This window comes from Athene cunicularia (genome assembly GCF_003259725.1).
Source record: "Athene cunicularia isolate RWA chromosome 1 unlocalized genomic scaffold, athCun1 chr1_part2, whole genome shotgun sequence".
Classification (NCBI taxonomy): Eukaryota; Metazoa; Chordata; class Aves; order Strigiformes; family Strigidae; genus Athene; species Athene cunicularia.
The window spans coordinates 10,072,605-10,086,128 of record NW_020799092.1 but is presented as its reverse complement, the minus strand read 5'-3'; the positions used below and the strand labels follow the sequence as shown (position 1 = coordinate 10,086,128).

The 13,524-nt window shown below is 37.3% G+C and overlaps 1 protein-coding gene across 1 annotated transcript in view; it reads right to left on the bottom strand.

Annotated features, from left to right (window-relative positions):
• Nucleotides 1-3,078: 3,078 nt before the first annotated feature.
• SLC15A5 (solute carrier family 15 member 5) overlaps nucleotides 3,079-13,524 on the bottom strand; it is a 32,638-nt gene continuing 22,192 nt past the window's right edge. Inside the window, exons 7-9 of the mRNA XM_026840976.1 lie at nucleotides 13,300-13,431; nucleotides 5,121-5,229; nucleotides 3,079-3,223 (exon numbers count right to left, since the gene is read on the bottom strand). Of these exons, the coding sequence (XP_026696777.1) occupies nucleotides 3,079-3,223; nucleotides 5,121-5,229; nucleotides 13,300-13,431 (386 nt within the window). The remainder of the gene's footprint in view (nucleotides 3,224-5,120; nucleotides 5,230-13,299; nucleotides 13,432-13,524) is intronic.

Genomic DNA, 13,524 nt, shown 5'->3' with positions numbered 1-13,524 from the left:
CTATAGAGTTTTTAATTCTAATTTCACTATGTGCTGGCACAAGATTTATAAAATTTAGGCAGTGCTCTGAAAGTACAAAGGATTCCATCAGCTTTGTATGGAGTCCCAGATGCTGCAGTTCAAGAAGCATCCCCATCTGTTGGGTATAACTGCTAAATTGCTCTGTTGTAACAGTGAGCATGATTGATAGACTTTTGCATAGAGCTTCCTCTGCACCACTAGCTCAAATAAGTCAAAATCCAGCAATGGGTACCCCTTTTCTTTTGCCATCCATCTAAAAGGCCAAATTCTTAACTACATCTGATAGAAAAAGCCTTCCTCTAGCCTTGTTGAGACGGCAGAGAGTTTTCAGTAGTCAACTACTCATCCCAAAGCCCATTCTAACCCATATCTTCCAGAGCACCTCTTTATGAGGCTGCCCATCTGCTTCTTTCTCCATTGCTGAAAGCCTTTCTTGCATGATTGCATGAGAAGTGTTTTGTCCAGGAAGCTAACAAATCTTCTTCTTCTTGCAGAATGATCTTCATCAGACAAACTGCAATAGCTGCGTTCCATTCTCTGCTGTCATCTATTCTCACATTTTGATTTCTGAGGGTAAAAAAAGGGTCTTCAGAAGTTTGAGGTCATTCAGCCTGAGCATGCACCAGAGGAAACAATTTACCTTAAAAGAAAGTTAAGTTTCTTGTTCTTCTGTTCTTGATGTAAATGGTTCTAAACTGCTGTTATTTTAGCTGTTTTGTTTTGGTTTGTTTTGGGTTTTTTTTAACTATATAATTAACATTAGGTGATAAAAGGATCTCCATCCCAGTTATATTCACTGGCCCAAATCTTAGATTTTACCCTTTTATTAATAGTTCTTCTCCTTTTGTGTTTAACTCTCAAACACATTGACAGCAACCACATACCTCTTGTCAGCAGATTCCAGCCAGCATCTTTGCACCTTTTCTGTGCCAAGATAAAGGTCAAGTCAAATGTTCAGGAATTTCTCACTTTTTCGTTATGGAAAGAAACTAGGAGTTTCTGTGGCTTAAAGCTGGGTTTACTGCAATACAAATACCATTTAGAAAACAATACCTTACAAGCAAATAACTGCCAGGTGAGATGGACAGGTTTACTCAAATATGTGGAAATTAGTCTGCCTCGCTGGTACCCTTAGAGACTAGGTCCTTCAGCCTTTTGCTGCCTCTCCTTTTCACAGCCCCAGCACCAGCCCAGCTTGCATAGTCACTTTTGAAGAAAGAGGCTGTCTCTTGCTGGCAGGGCAGGAGCCAGAATAAGGCAACCAGGCAGCCTTTTTTTCCCCCTACACCACTTCCAAGAGGGCAAACAGGGAGTTGTACACTCAGCTCTGCCATTAAGGCATGACGTCCCACACTAGTCAAAAAGCACACATTTGACATGGATGACCATTTCAGATGAACTTGTATAAAGATATACTTACTTCCTTCTCCACCAGTGCATCCTAGGATCACATACTCTTTTACCACGAAGGAAGATACTTGATAAGTTACATAAAAAAATGCTTCCAGATGGGTACCTCCTCTTTCTACAATATTTGTTGCCATCTGGGCTTTAACAGGTCCCTCAGCCACCTTGTAGCTCATCTGCTGACCCTGATCTCCATCTTCACAAGTTATTTCCCATGGGACATATGTCAAATGCTCTACTGAAATCAAGGCAGATCATCTCTTCTATGTTTTGTTTAGAAAATTAATTCTCATTACACAGACATTAAGATAGTCTCACAAATCTACCTTTGATACATCTGTGTTGCATTTTAATAAATTTTTCTTTTGTCTCATGACTTCAAATATTCTCTTTTAACTTTTAAAAAAGCCTTAAGTACTAGTGAGATCAAATTAACAGCTCCTGACTGTCTGCCTTCCTACTTCTTAGATGTATTGACAATGTTTTGCTCCCCTTCCTGCAACACCCAACCCAAAGCTACAGCATTAAATATGGTTAACAGTTGAGAGATGATTCCATTTACCAGCTCTTTAATATTTTCAGTGCACAAACTACCCTGTGTCACTTGAGTGCATTATATTCCTTTAAAGTAGTTTCTTCTGAATAGCAAGCATTCTGATTTGACAACCACTTCCAATATGAACACCTTGATATCAAAATGCTCATTTAGTTTTTGGGTTCAGTAGGTTTCCTTACCACATAGAGACCCCACTTCTAGCCTCTTTTTAGTAATACAACTTTAAAAAAAAAAAAAGGTGCTAGATTAGCATCACTCACAATACCCAAGTCAGCCAATTTGGAGAATATTTAACATTGCTTTGATCTTTAAAGTGGAATGCATTTTACTACTAATATTTTCTTTCATTTACAACAGCATCTACCCTTTTCTGATCCTCTTTTCCTAATTCCCTTCACCTAAGCTACAATTAGTAATTTTGATGTAAATAAATGCTAGCCTCCAGTTTACCTACTAGCAATTTTCTGTATATCACCCTCTAGAAATGACCAATCTCACAGTGCTCCTGTCAAAACAAAGACTAGATGCTTCAGCATCTAGTATACTTTGGTAGATCTCAAAGCAATTTATGAATAAGGTTAGTATGACTGTGTTCATTTTACTGATGGGGGAACTAAGGTAAAGAAGCACCTTTTTGAAGGCTGTATAGCAGATAAGTAGCAGAGCCAAGAAGAGCACATGAGTCTCCCACCCTGGCAAGCATCAACCAGCATACCAGACTCCTAAATTATTTGTAAATTATACTGCCACAAAGTAATTTGCTAAACAATTGCATACATGAGTTTATTAATTTTGAACTATAAGTACAAAAACACATGGATACCTATCTATTTCCCTATAGAGATTAAAAGCCTCTCTTCATCCACCATTCCAAGAAGCAAGCTCTCATTGTCCTCGACATGCATTACAACCTGCATCATTCTGCAGGTTCAAATGCTATGATGACCACTACTTTGTAAGATTATTTATAAAATTATTATTCCTAAGATAATTCATAAATACATTGACAGTTCCACTTAAGTACAGTAGGTAATTTTTCATTAGAAACCTGGTTGGTAATGCAATCAAAATTTAGTCAAACAAATGAAATTTCATCAGGTTTTCTCTATAGGACAGAAAATGGGAGAACTTTCCAGGACACTATCATAGTGCTTGATGGCTTTTTCATGCTTCAGAAGTTTTTCTTCAGGAAGACTTCCTCTGAATTCATTGGTGTATTCCTGATTCAGATTGTTGTATCTGGGAGGGAGGATAGGGAAGGAAAATACTAAAATAATCCTTCCTGGGATTGGCTTCACCCATTGTTTATTATGTAATATATTACAAGTTACAGTGCCTTATGAGTCCTGGACTTATAAGCAGCCAAAAAAATAAGATAGTGATAGGCACTTTCTTAGAACCTTTCAGAACTTCAGGATGAGAAGTGCCAAACAGGATACAGGTGATAACAACAGCTGTATTGTGTCGTTTTAAAAAACTTAAAAAAGAAACATACTTTTTTTCCTCAGATAAATTTTAGTATCTTTTTTTTAATTCAGAGTTTTAAAGCCTGATTTACCACCACCACTAAATAAATGTTTATCTGAATGGTCCTCACCCTTTTTTCTCCTCTATGGGAGAATTCTTATTCAGCACAAAATGAAACAGTTACATTTGACCTCAAAAAACATATTTCATGTACGTTTTAGTTGTGTTATTGAAAAATCAGGTACCTTGATTTTGAAGTAAAATATAAATCCGATTTAAAATTTTTAAAAACTTATTTTTATTATTTAGGAAGAGTGGAAGTCAACAAATTTCCTCATAAAAATCTGTTAATTTGTGTCAAAATTATTTGTTGAGTTCAACCCAATTTTATGGCCACTTTTTGATAAACAAAACCTTTTAGTTTTCAGCAGTAAACATCACATATGAAAATTTAATCTTACAGAAGAAAAAAATCCCATTTTATAAAAGGAAGACATACTACATGCAGGAGAAACTTTTCTAATCATGACTCAGGTCACATTTAGAACAAGAGAATTAAGAACTAGTCACCAGAGTAAATGGACACTTGTGTCTCAGGTTACATTGAAATTATTGACAAGGCGCTATGGTTATCTTTGGTGCTGCAGAGTTAGTGCTATATATAATAGGAAAAGCAGTATTTTTCTCATGAGTTCTACAAGTACACTGCCCTTGGAAATTTCTCTTATTTCAATTATCAAATCATTAATTCATCAGGGTTTCTGATGGATTTCCCTAGAACTGCAGCCCAGTGTCTAAGAGACAATGCCACTCACACGTGAACCTTCCCACTCCTGGTGACACAGGTTGCTTCCATTCCTGTTTTTGGCTATAAACATTATGTATAACACTGACAACAGAAAGTTAACTGTGATTAATGTTCCGGAATACAGGAAGCAAGACAACTTTCAAACCACCCTCGATGTAAAAAGGAATTGCAGTTGTGAGTTCTTTGCGTTTTACGGGCAACATACAGGCATTAAACCTAGGCTCTATAAGCATTAAATTGCTTCCTGTGGGGGGGCTAATTGAGTAATTCCATTGCCTCCAGCAGAAAGTTGCTTTTATCTCATTGCCCAGTAGAGTATCAGAAAATATTTCAGTGTTATTCTGTTGAAACCGCTGCATACAGCATTAACCAGTAGTGGTCTGCTGTTTTCTTGCAACCCATTCCTCTACTGTCCTATACTAAAGATAGAAATCTTTCTTTGCTCATTGAGACAACAGCAACGCTTTCTATAGATTGGTATAAAGCCAAGTGCAGCGGAGGTCAGTTCCATGACTGAGATACATTGGTGCTGTGATCTAAACTCCATAACCTATCTGCATCTTTCTGTAAAGAATAGGATATTCTTCATTCTTCAAGGCATTTTTATATTAAGAAGACTCCTTAAATATTTAAGGCTAATTATATCAGTTGGTTTTGTTCTTTTCTTTAACCTTACCACATAATTTTAACTGTGAAATCTCTCTCCTCAAGGCAGATGAAAAATACTGAAGTCTGAACCCTGAAGGATAACATATGATCTATCACTACCAATTCTTTATTACAGACTAGTTTACAGGATTTGCAAGAATTTCTACACATATCTACAAATGAAACATCAAGCTTTCATTTTCTCACACATACCTGTGCGCTATGGTCCAGAACCCTAGGGTGTTCACCATCATTAAGGAAGCCAAGAAGAAGAAGAATCTCTCCAATTTACCTTCATGCAGCAAGTGTGGAAACCAGTTGCCTGACAAAGCAGACATTTGAAGCAGAATTAGTTTACCTTGCAGGACGAGACACAGCTAACATGAAAGACACGAAGGTAACTGTGTAAGACACAATCACAGCAGGTGCTTTGAACTCCCTCTGTAGCTATTTATACAGACTTCTTTTCTCACAGCATCTATGGTGTTTTTTTTAATCTCCAGCATACTTTGCTCCTGATTTGCAGACAGGCAATAGAGATCGAGAGAAACTAAAGAACTTTCCTAACAAATCTGAAGTGTACTGGAAAACCTAACTCTGCACAGATACTAGTATAATGATTGGGCCCCTCTTCCCTCTATATTATCCTGTGCACATAGACAAATTAACGTCAAATGTGAAAAATTTAGGAAGAGCTAGAATTAAAGTAGTCTGTGGAAATCCTTATTCACATCTCTCATGCTTTTAAAATGCCCTTCTTAAAAAAAAAAAAAAAAAAAAAAAAGGGGATAATAAGCATTTGTTCAGTGCCTTGGACGGTGCTCCCTTACCAAGATGCTACCTGACATTTTACTTTATCTTCCTTTATAGCTGTCTTTATCTGTGAGTCTGCAATGTATCCTTGTCTTGCACACGGCATTTATTTGCATGAATCAGAACTTTTCTACCACGGCTTTTGGCAATAGTGCCTGGGACATTTTGGCAGCTTAAACTCCATTCAGGAGAGGACAGTACCAACTACATACTCCCAGAATCTTCCCTGCCTTTATTCTTATGTGCTTTTAGTTTGCAACTATATTGCTTTCAATGTTGTCCATTGCAACCTGTCTGCAAACAAGCTCAGTTGGTAAATAATTATGGAAATCAATATGCTTAAAAGAAAGACAGCCCCAGTCAGCCTGCATCTGAAGACAATCAGTACCTGAAGTATCAGTCAACTACAGCAAAAACATAAAACCAAGGTTGAAAAAGCAGCTACAGTAGATATAGTATATCAGAGAGTGCTCTACAGTGCTATAATGACCTTGTGCATTATTTGGGCATACAGGATGTTTATTGCCTTTGAAGATGAAAGAGGGATTTTCTTCATTATTAAGTAGTGAAGTGCAATAGGAGCAAATACAGAGCATGAAACAGCAGATGCTAAGAACATGATGTCCACACTATGCACAGCTCAGGGGGGTTCACATCAGACCAGTTCCGGCTACCAGCTGGAACACATCAGGCATGAGCATTTTTTGGGTTTAGTTCCATCCAAAAGGAATGCAGGTTTTTTGTGCTCCAAGATCACTCTGTGATGCAAATCAGAGATTCAGATCAAAACCACATTCCTGATCTGAACTGAAACACCAGCATCAATGTGCCAAAAGTCACCTTTCTTTGATTCCTCTAAGTCTGGTACCAAATCCTACCCATCTAAATAGTGGCTATTCACTACTTGAATGAACTAAAAGGGAGAGGAGAAAAAACAGCCTTCTTTGCTGTAACTGTGCTGTACAAATCTGATAGCCTTAACCCATCTTTTAGCCACTAATGACATCTTTAGCATCCAATGGCACTCTTATCTTGTCAAAGTTGTCTAATTGGAGAGAAAGAGCAGTTCCACAGCCCAGGAGAGCCAGCAGTCAAAGGATTACACCCCACCCTACTCCATACACATATATTTACAGTTTTCTCTTCCACATCTCAGAGTTGTAAACACATTTCAAAGCAGTTACTTCTAGCTCTCCTGGGATTAACAGAAAGGAACTGCCATGAGTGCAGCAGTTTTCCCTAACTCCTCCGCAGTTTGCTCCATGCCACGTTACCTTTCTGCCTGTAACAGAGCAGCACCACCTTACCTCCAGGTGTGCAACTCCTTTTGTAGCATTATCTCAGAGTGAGTTTTAAAACGTATCATTTAACATTGTCAGTTGACTGAGCTCCTAGGTGCTATAACTTCATTTTAGTAGCTTATAAACTTTTACTGTCATAATTCACAATCAGGTAGTTTTTCATTTCACATCCCCCAGTGGCCAATAGAAGTCACGGAGAGAGTGCATGTATCTGATGAAAGAGAAAGCATGCATGGGGTTCGGTGCTACAGCTTGTCAAAGCAGAGTTCATACTGTCTGCTAGGTTATTTACATCGGGTAGGCTAACTGTATGAGCAGCAGGAGCTTCCTAATGGAATGGTGTTACAATGGAACCTGAACAGAAAATATGTACTTAAAAATAGCACTGAGCAATAAAAAAAAAAAAAAAAAGTATGAATTTAGCAGCTTCTAAGAGAACGTAGTAAAATGGACCTTTGAAACTATCTTAATGCTAGCAAAGGCACCACACTGAAGTGTTGAAACTGGTTGGATTTATCAGGGTGGGAGGGCAGCTTGTCAAGCAGATCTGGGTTCTGCCCCCACTTCACCACTGGTCTCCTCCACAGCCTGAGTCAAAGATCATTGCTCTGTATCCTCTGTGCTGCTTTTAGTAATTGCCAGTGTTTAAACAACGAGGCTGGGATAACAACACAAAGCCTTTAGAAAATCCTGCAGTCTAAATGAGCAACAGCATAGGCAGGGTCAAAATAAGATTGGGTATGGTAAGACTCCAGTGCCCATAGCACACTCTCTAGTTTACTGCCCTATCCAAAGCAAGAGGTAGCAGCAAGGTTTTCTTTTCCTTTCAGTGAGGGGAAACAAGGTGTGTCAGGGATGCTTTTCCCTACAAGAGAAATAGGAGTGGCAGAAATCCTAGAGATATCTAGACTGTTATCTTACTGCCAATATGAATTTTCATCAGCGGATATAGCAAAAATTAATCTAAACATTTCCTATTTTCATTCAAAAAAAAAAAAAATTTTTTTTTTTTAACTTGTCCTTTTTAAAATGGAAGTTGATTTTTCATGAAAGAGGGAATAGACCTGAACTACTGGACTACATCTACTTACACTTACACTCACTGCATGGACAATCCTCTGCTGGGAAGAGGCCTTGGGAGAACACCCGTCATTGTTAAAACATCAACAATGTGTTTCAGGCAACAGAACTCCCTCTAGAGGCTTTCACCCTTTACCCCACTAATACCTTCCACAAGCTGTCTGCAGACTCCAGCACCCTCCACCGACTGGATTTGGGGTTCACACTTTCAGGATTATACTCTCAGTCATGAAAATCAGGAATTTATTGGGCCAGTTTGTTTGTTTTTGCTGGAGTAAGAGGCCCTGGGCACTACTGTGTTTGAAGAGTCCAGTGCTTTCTCATCCTTGAATCAGCATGCAATATGCTAGCAATTCACTTTCCCCCCAAAGACACTGCCTTTGGGTTCTGTCAGTCCTTTACTTTTCTATGGAGATTGCCAACAGAAGTGCCAATTACAAGGTTGGTTTGTCACATAGATAATTGCTCACTGGGAATTAACTTTCTACAACAAGCTCCTGATTTCCATTTTTATTCCAACAATGGAAATACTTTGTAGCATGAATCACCCCAGAGAATCAGAAGTTTCCTTTAGCTGTGTATATTTTAAAGAGCCTTTTCTTATTGGTTAGAGGTGAATTGGTTATGCATTTCATGGCAAATTTAGAACAAACTAGAAGATTAAGTCTAGGCAGAGTCAGTTCCTCAAGCCTGCTATACCATACACAGTTGAAATAAAGTGCCTGGTAAACTTCCACTGACATTTTGCAGTCATATCAATTTTGCATCAAAAATGCTCAGGTAGTACAAGGAGGAATATTATACAACACCAAGAGAAAACACCTGATGCTATTAACACAGGCAGAAAAGTAGGTGAAGCAGGGATTAGGACACAGAAAAACACACTTTCCTGGGCTGCTTCTGGTGGATGACTGGCAGCAACAAACTAACGGCAATACTAGCCATCAAAGAAGATGTGGAAAGGGCTGTAAACCAGTCTTTGACATATACTAGTGCACACAAGGTATCTGTTACTATGACGGCACCCTTGGAGCTCTCAATGGATTCACAACAAAGCCCAAAGCTGGGCATGAATTCATTTACTGAATAACACCATCCTATTTTAGTATTGGGAAAACATAGAAGACAAAGCAAAACACTCACATGCCAGAAGTTAGCCTATACTGTATGCTTTCTGCATTTTTTACAGCTATCATGCAACTTAGACTGTGATTATAGAAAAATTTAATTCACATCTTAGAAAAGGACTGTATTGCCTGCCATCATTTCATCGTTAGTGGGCATATATTTAGTGTTTAATCACATCCAAATTAAAGCCTCAGTCTGCCTCTAATCCTTATTAGCTAAGTAGGCACCAGTGGACACCACCATCTGGACTGCAAGAAATATCTTTTAGCTTTATCATCTTTGGTATTTAGAACCACACAAGGCTCCAAACTGAAAAAAAAAGAAAAACCAAACCCCAAAAAACACCACAAAAAATCCTGGTTCTCAAAATACAAGGAAAACGGTGTCTGGGGCAGTTTCTTTCCTCTGACCTCTTTTTTATTTTTTTCTTATTTTTCTTTTTTTTTTCTTTCATACATATTTACATTAATATTTTTAGAGATATGTATTCTGAAATGATTGGCATAGGAGGACAGGTTTTGTCTTGCATCTTCTTCCATTAAAATGTTAGGAGAGGTAAGAGATCCAAAAGAAATCAGTTTCCCAGCTTGTACTGAAAATATCACTGTCACCCGTCATCTGTTTGCACTCGTCAGATTTTTTAAAAAAAGTCTTATTTTATCATATTCACACCATCCTCCATAGATGCGTTAAAAATGATTAATGCAGCTTTGACTGTGACTGATATCTGATCAACTTTGCCAATAAAAACCCAAATAAAATTCTAAACTAGTGACATGAAATAGGATATAAAAATGTTTAAATTTTGTCAACACCCTCTGTGCTTCAGCACTTCAAAATACACACTGGAGGATCTACTTCACTGTATCCTGAATTGCTTCATGGCAGGCATGGTCTCATTGCTCAGAGATGGGAGAACCAGAAATAGCCTTGGCTCAGGTTTTAGTGAAACAAGAATCATGGGACAAGACAAAAGCACCCACAACCCAACATGTGCATGCCAAGCCTTGTTAAATCTTACAAAACCATTGCACAAACACCATCATCTTTCAACAAAAGAGAAAGGACTTTGGTTTTTCCAATATAAATAAATTAGTTCAGCTTTTTAGAAAAAAAAGTTTCAGTTGGTTTGTTTCACTCCCAGTTCCATAAGTTGCCCAGCTATCGAATGTTTTACAAGCTCTTTAAACAGAGCTACCCCCCCCCCCCAAATATAAGTAATGAGATCTTAACTTGTGTCATTTGACCTTAATTTGACCTAAGAGGGGTCACAATTTTATTCTCTGAGGTGGTGTCATCTTTAGAAGGTGCAATAGGTAACCATTAAGTTTTATAAATTAAAAAAATATTATTTTGCTGATCTTAAGGTTTTCATCACAAACACCAAAGAACACTATAAAAGCGCAATGGAAGAGTTTGGAAAAAATACAGATGGAACAATAGAATTTTGTATGTAACATTTTCTATCAAACTAGAAAAGCAAAACCAAGCCTAAATGCCTCTTTGTTTTTGTTATAGATTATACCCAGTGCCAGAAGTCTGATCCCAAGCCTACTTTGATTTATGGGTCAGCAGAACAAAAGTCTAGCTAGGATGAGTAGAGGAACAAGTCTTCAGTCTGAAGCATTATAACAAATTAAGATACAGGAATATCTCAATTATTTACAAGCTGTGAATCACATGAATTGTAGTGACTTGGAATAATTAACCTAATTCTAGCAGGCGACATTTGGAAAGAGACACCCAACAAGATTCCACTTATTTTTAGAAATAAAATGCGAAAGCCCAATAATATGTTGTTTACATACTGATAGTGAAAGTAATCTCTAAAGCTTCTAACTAGAGCAGCAGAGCAAACATTAAACATTTTTCACTATATTTTCTCTAAAGCTTTTCAAGTTTTGCAGAGGACTTCCCCTATTTAGGGACTTGGTCACATTACAGCACTGTAATCTGAATACAGATTGTCAGTGAATCACTTGGAAATTTAGAGTGACTTTTGTTCAGAATAATGGTGTGGTCAATTCCATCTACAGGAACAGCAGATCTGACAAAGTTAAATAAAGACATAAGTTATACCTTTTTTAATAAAGCTAAGTAGAGAAGTTTGCCACCCAGCTTCACAAAAGTGAGAAGTACTTTAGACAGAAAAGTTTTTCAGCTTGCTCAAAACTCTTGAGCAAAAAGGGTTAGAAAATGGCAACTGCAGCCTGTGGAGAATTTGGAGAGTTCAGGCTTTTTGGTCCCAGCCAGGATAAGAATTTGAAGGCTATGATAAAACAGTATTTTTGGCAAGAAATGAACATTTTCTTTTTGAATCAATTAAATGTTTTCATACAGACTTGGAGAAAAAGAATGAATTGCCTTGATATAAAATCAGATCAAAAAAATCTACTGAATTGCAAATCAAATGCAAAAATTGATTTCCTCTATCAGTTTGTATAAAAATATTCTATAAAGGAATAAATTACACATATAGTTTCACAGCATAATAAAAATGTTTTGATGCTGATATTATGATTAATTATATCATAAATATTTAATTATACTTAAAGTCAAATTGTAGTAAATTATGTCAATTTTACAAAACAAAAATATTTCAACCTTATCAAAATTAATAATTACAATATCTTTGGGGGGAGGGGAAGAAAAAGAGTCATCAACACAGTCTTTCTTGAAGTGTTAGTTTCACTGAACTCATATTACACAAAAAAAAAAAAAAAAAAAAAAAAAAATCTATTCCAGTGGGGGACATCCAAGGAGCTCTGCTCTCCACATTAGTTGCCCTGGTACTTAGTAGGTCTTTGCCTGATTCGTTTGGGTAAGCATTCCTGTTTTTTACCCATCTCTGGGTGATGCTTTTATACTTTGTAATAAAATTTTAATTGAATTGATAACTTAAAACCAGCACTGCATGGCAAAGAACAATTTGTTCAGGTCTTGCCAGTAGGAATTACAATTTCTTGTCATACTTTCAAAAAAAACCCCACTTCCCCTTGTTTTTAAGTTACACAGTTCTTTATGTAGGAAAGAGAAGAACCGAAAACTTAACCATAAGCAGTTACAAAATTCTGCGGTCATGGTAACTGGAGCAGTGTCATGTGTTAGGGCCAGCAGTCGTGCTCTATAAAAGAACAGTTCTCTGTAATACAGTAACAACAAAGTTTACCAATGGAAAGCATCTTTAGAAGTAGTCCTTCAGCAAGTGGAACTATTTCAGGTATGTGAACAAAGGGATACCTATCCTTTGGCTCAAGAACTCAAGTGCTTTACTTTTTAAATGCATTTATGAAACAAGTCTTTTCTGTATTAAACAAAGATTCATCAGGAAAGGAAAAAAGACTTTAAGAAACTCTTGGCCTATCTTGAAAGTCAGGATCCCAGAAAAATCTCCAGTTCAGGGTTTACACGAAATATTCCTCAACAGGCTGACTCTGAAGCAACTCCTTTTGAAACAGTAAGTTCTCTGAGAATTGCAGTATTCATCTGCAAAAGGGTAAAACCACAGTGAGACCATATTGTTAAAGAATCTGGTTCTTCCAGTAACTGGGCAGAGGGAGAGATGTAAAGATGGTGAAAGAGAAGTGGTGGGTCTAGAGGAACAAATTCCCTAGACAGCTCTGAAACACTCAATCTCCTTTCCCCTACAACACTGTGGAATGGAAAGAAAGGCATGTTCTCCATTCTTTGAAGCACTAATCCTGCACTCATATTCAGAGGCTTCTATGTAAATGTGGTTAACATTGAATGTACTTCTCCATGAACATAAAAAGGTGCTTCCTAGACAATTTATTTTCTTGTCTTCTAGAACAGAAGTATAGAGATTGGATGTGAGGGCTTCCTGCAAGATGCCATTCTCTACTGATTCCAACTATCAAAACTAAGATGACTCATTAGAATTCGAAGAATCCAGCTGGAAGGCTATTTTCTGGCTATTTCCTATCTTAATATCACCTTAATTGTCAGAGCAAATCAATAAAACTTTGGCATCCCCCTTGATTTTGCTGCCTAATTCTCCAAATCAATGTTAGAAAACTGCTCAGGAGCACTGGTCATGAGCATATTCTTACCTTGAGTGCCTGCGTGGGCTGTCTGAACAAAGAAAGCTCCCATAAAGCAGCCAGCTCCATTAAAGAGAGTTAAAAAATGCATGGAAATCCCTCTAATTCTCTCTGGCACAAGCCAGAATGAAAGTAAGGAACCTTAGAAAGGAAGCAGATACATGTTAAAAAAAAAAAAAAAAAAAAAAAAAAAAAAAAAAAGAGTAAATCATAAGTAAAAGACAAAGAATAAAA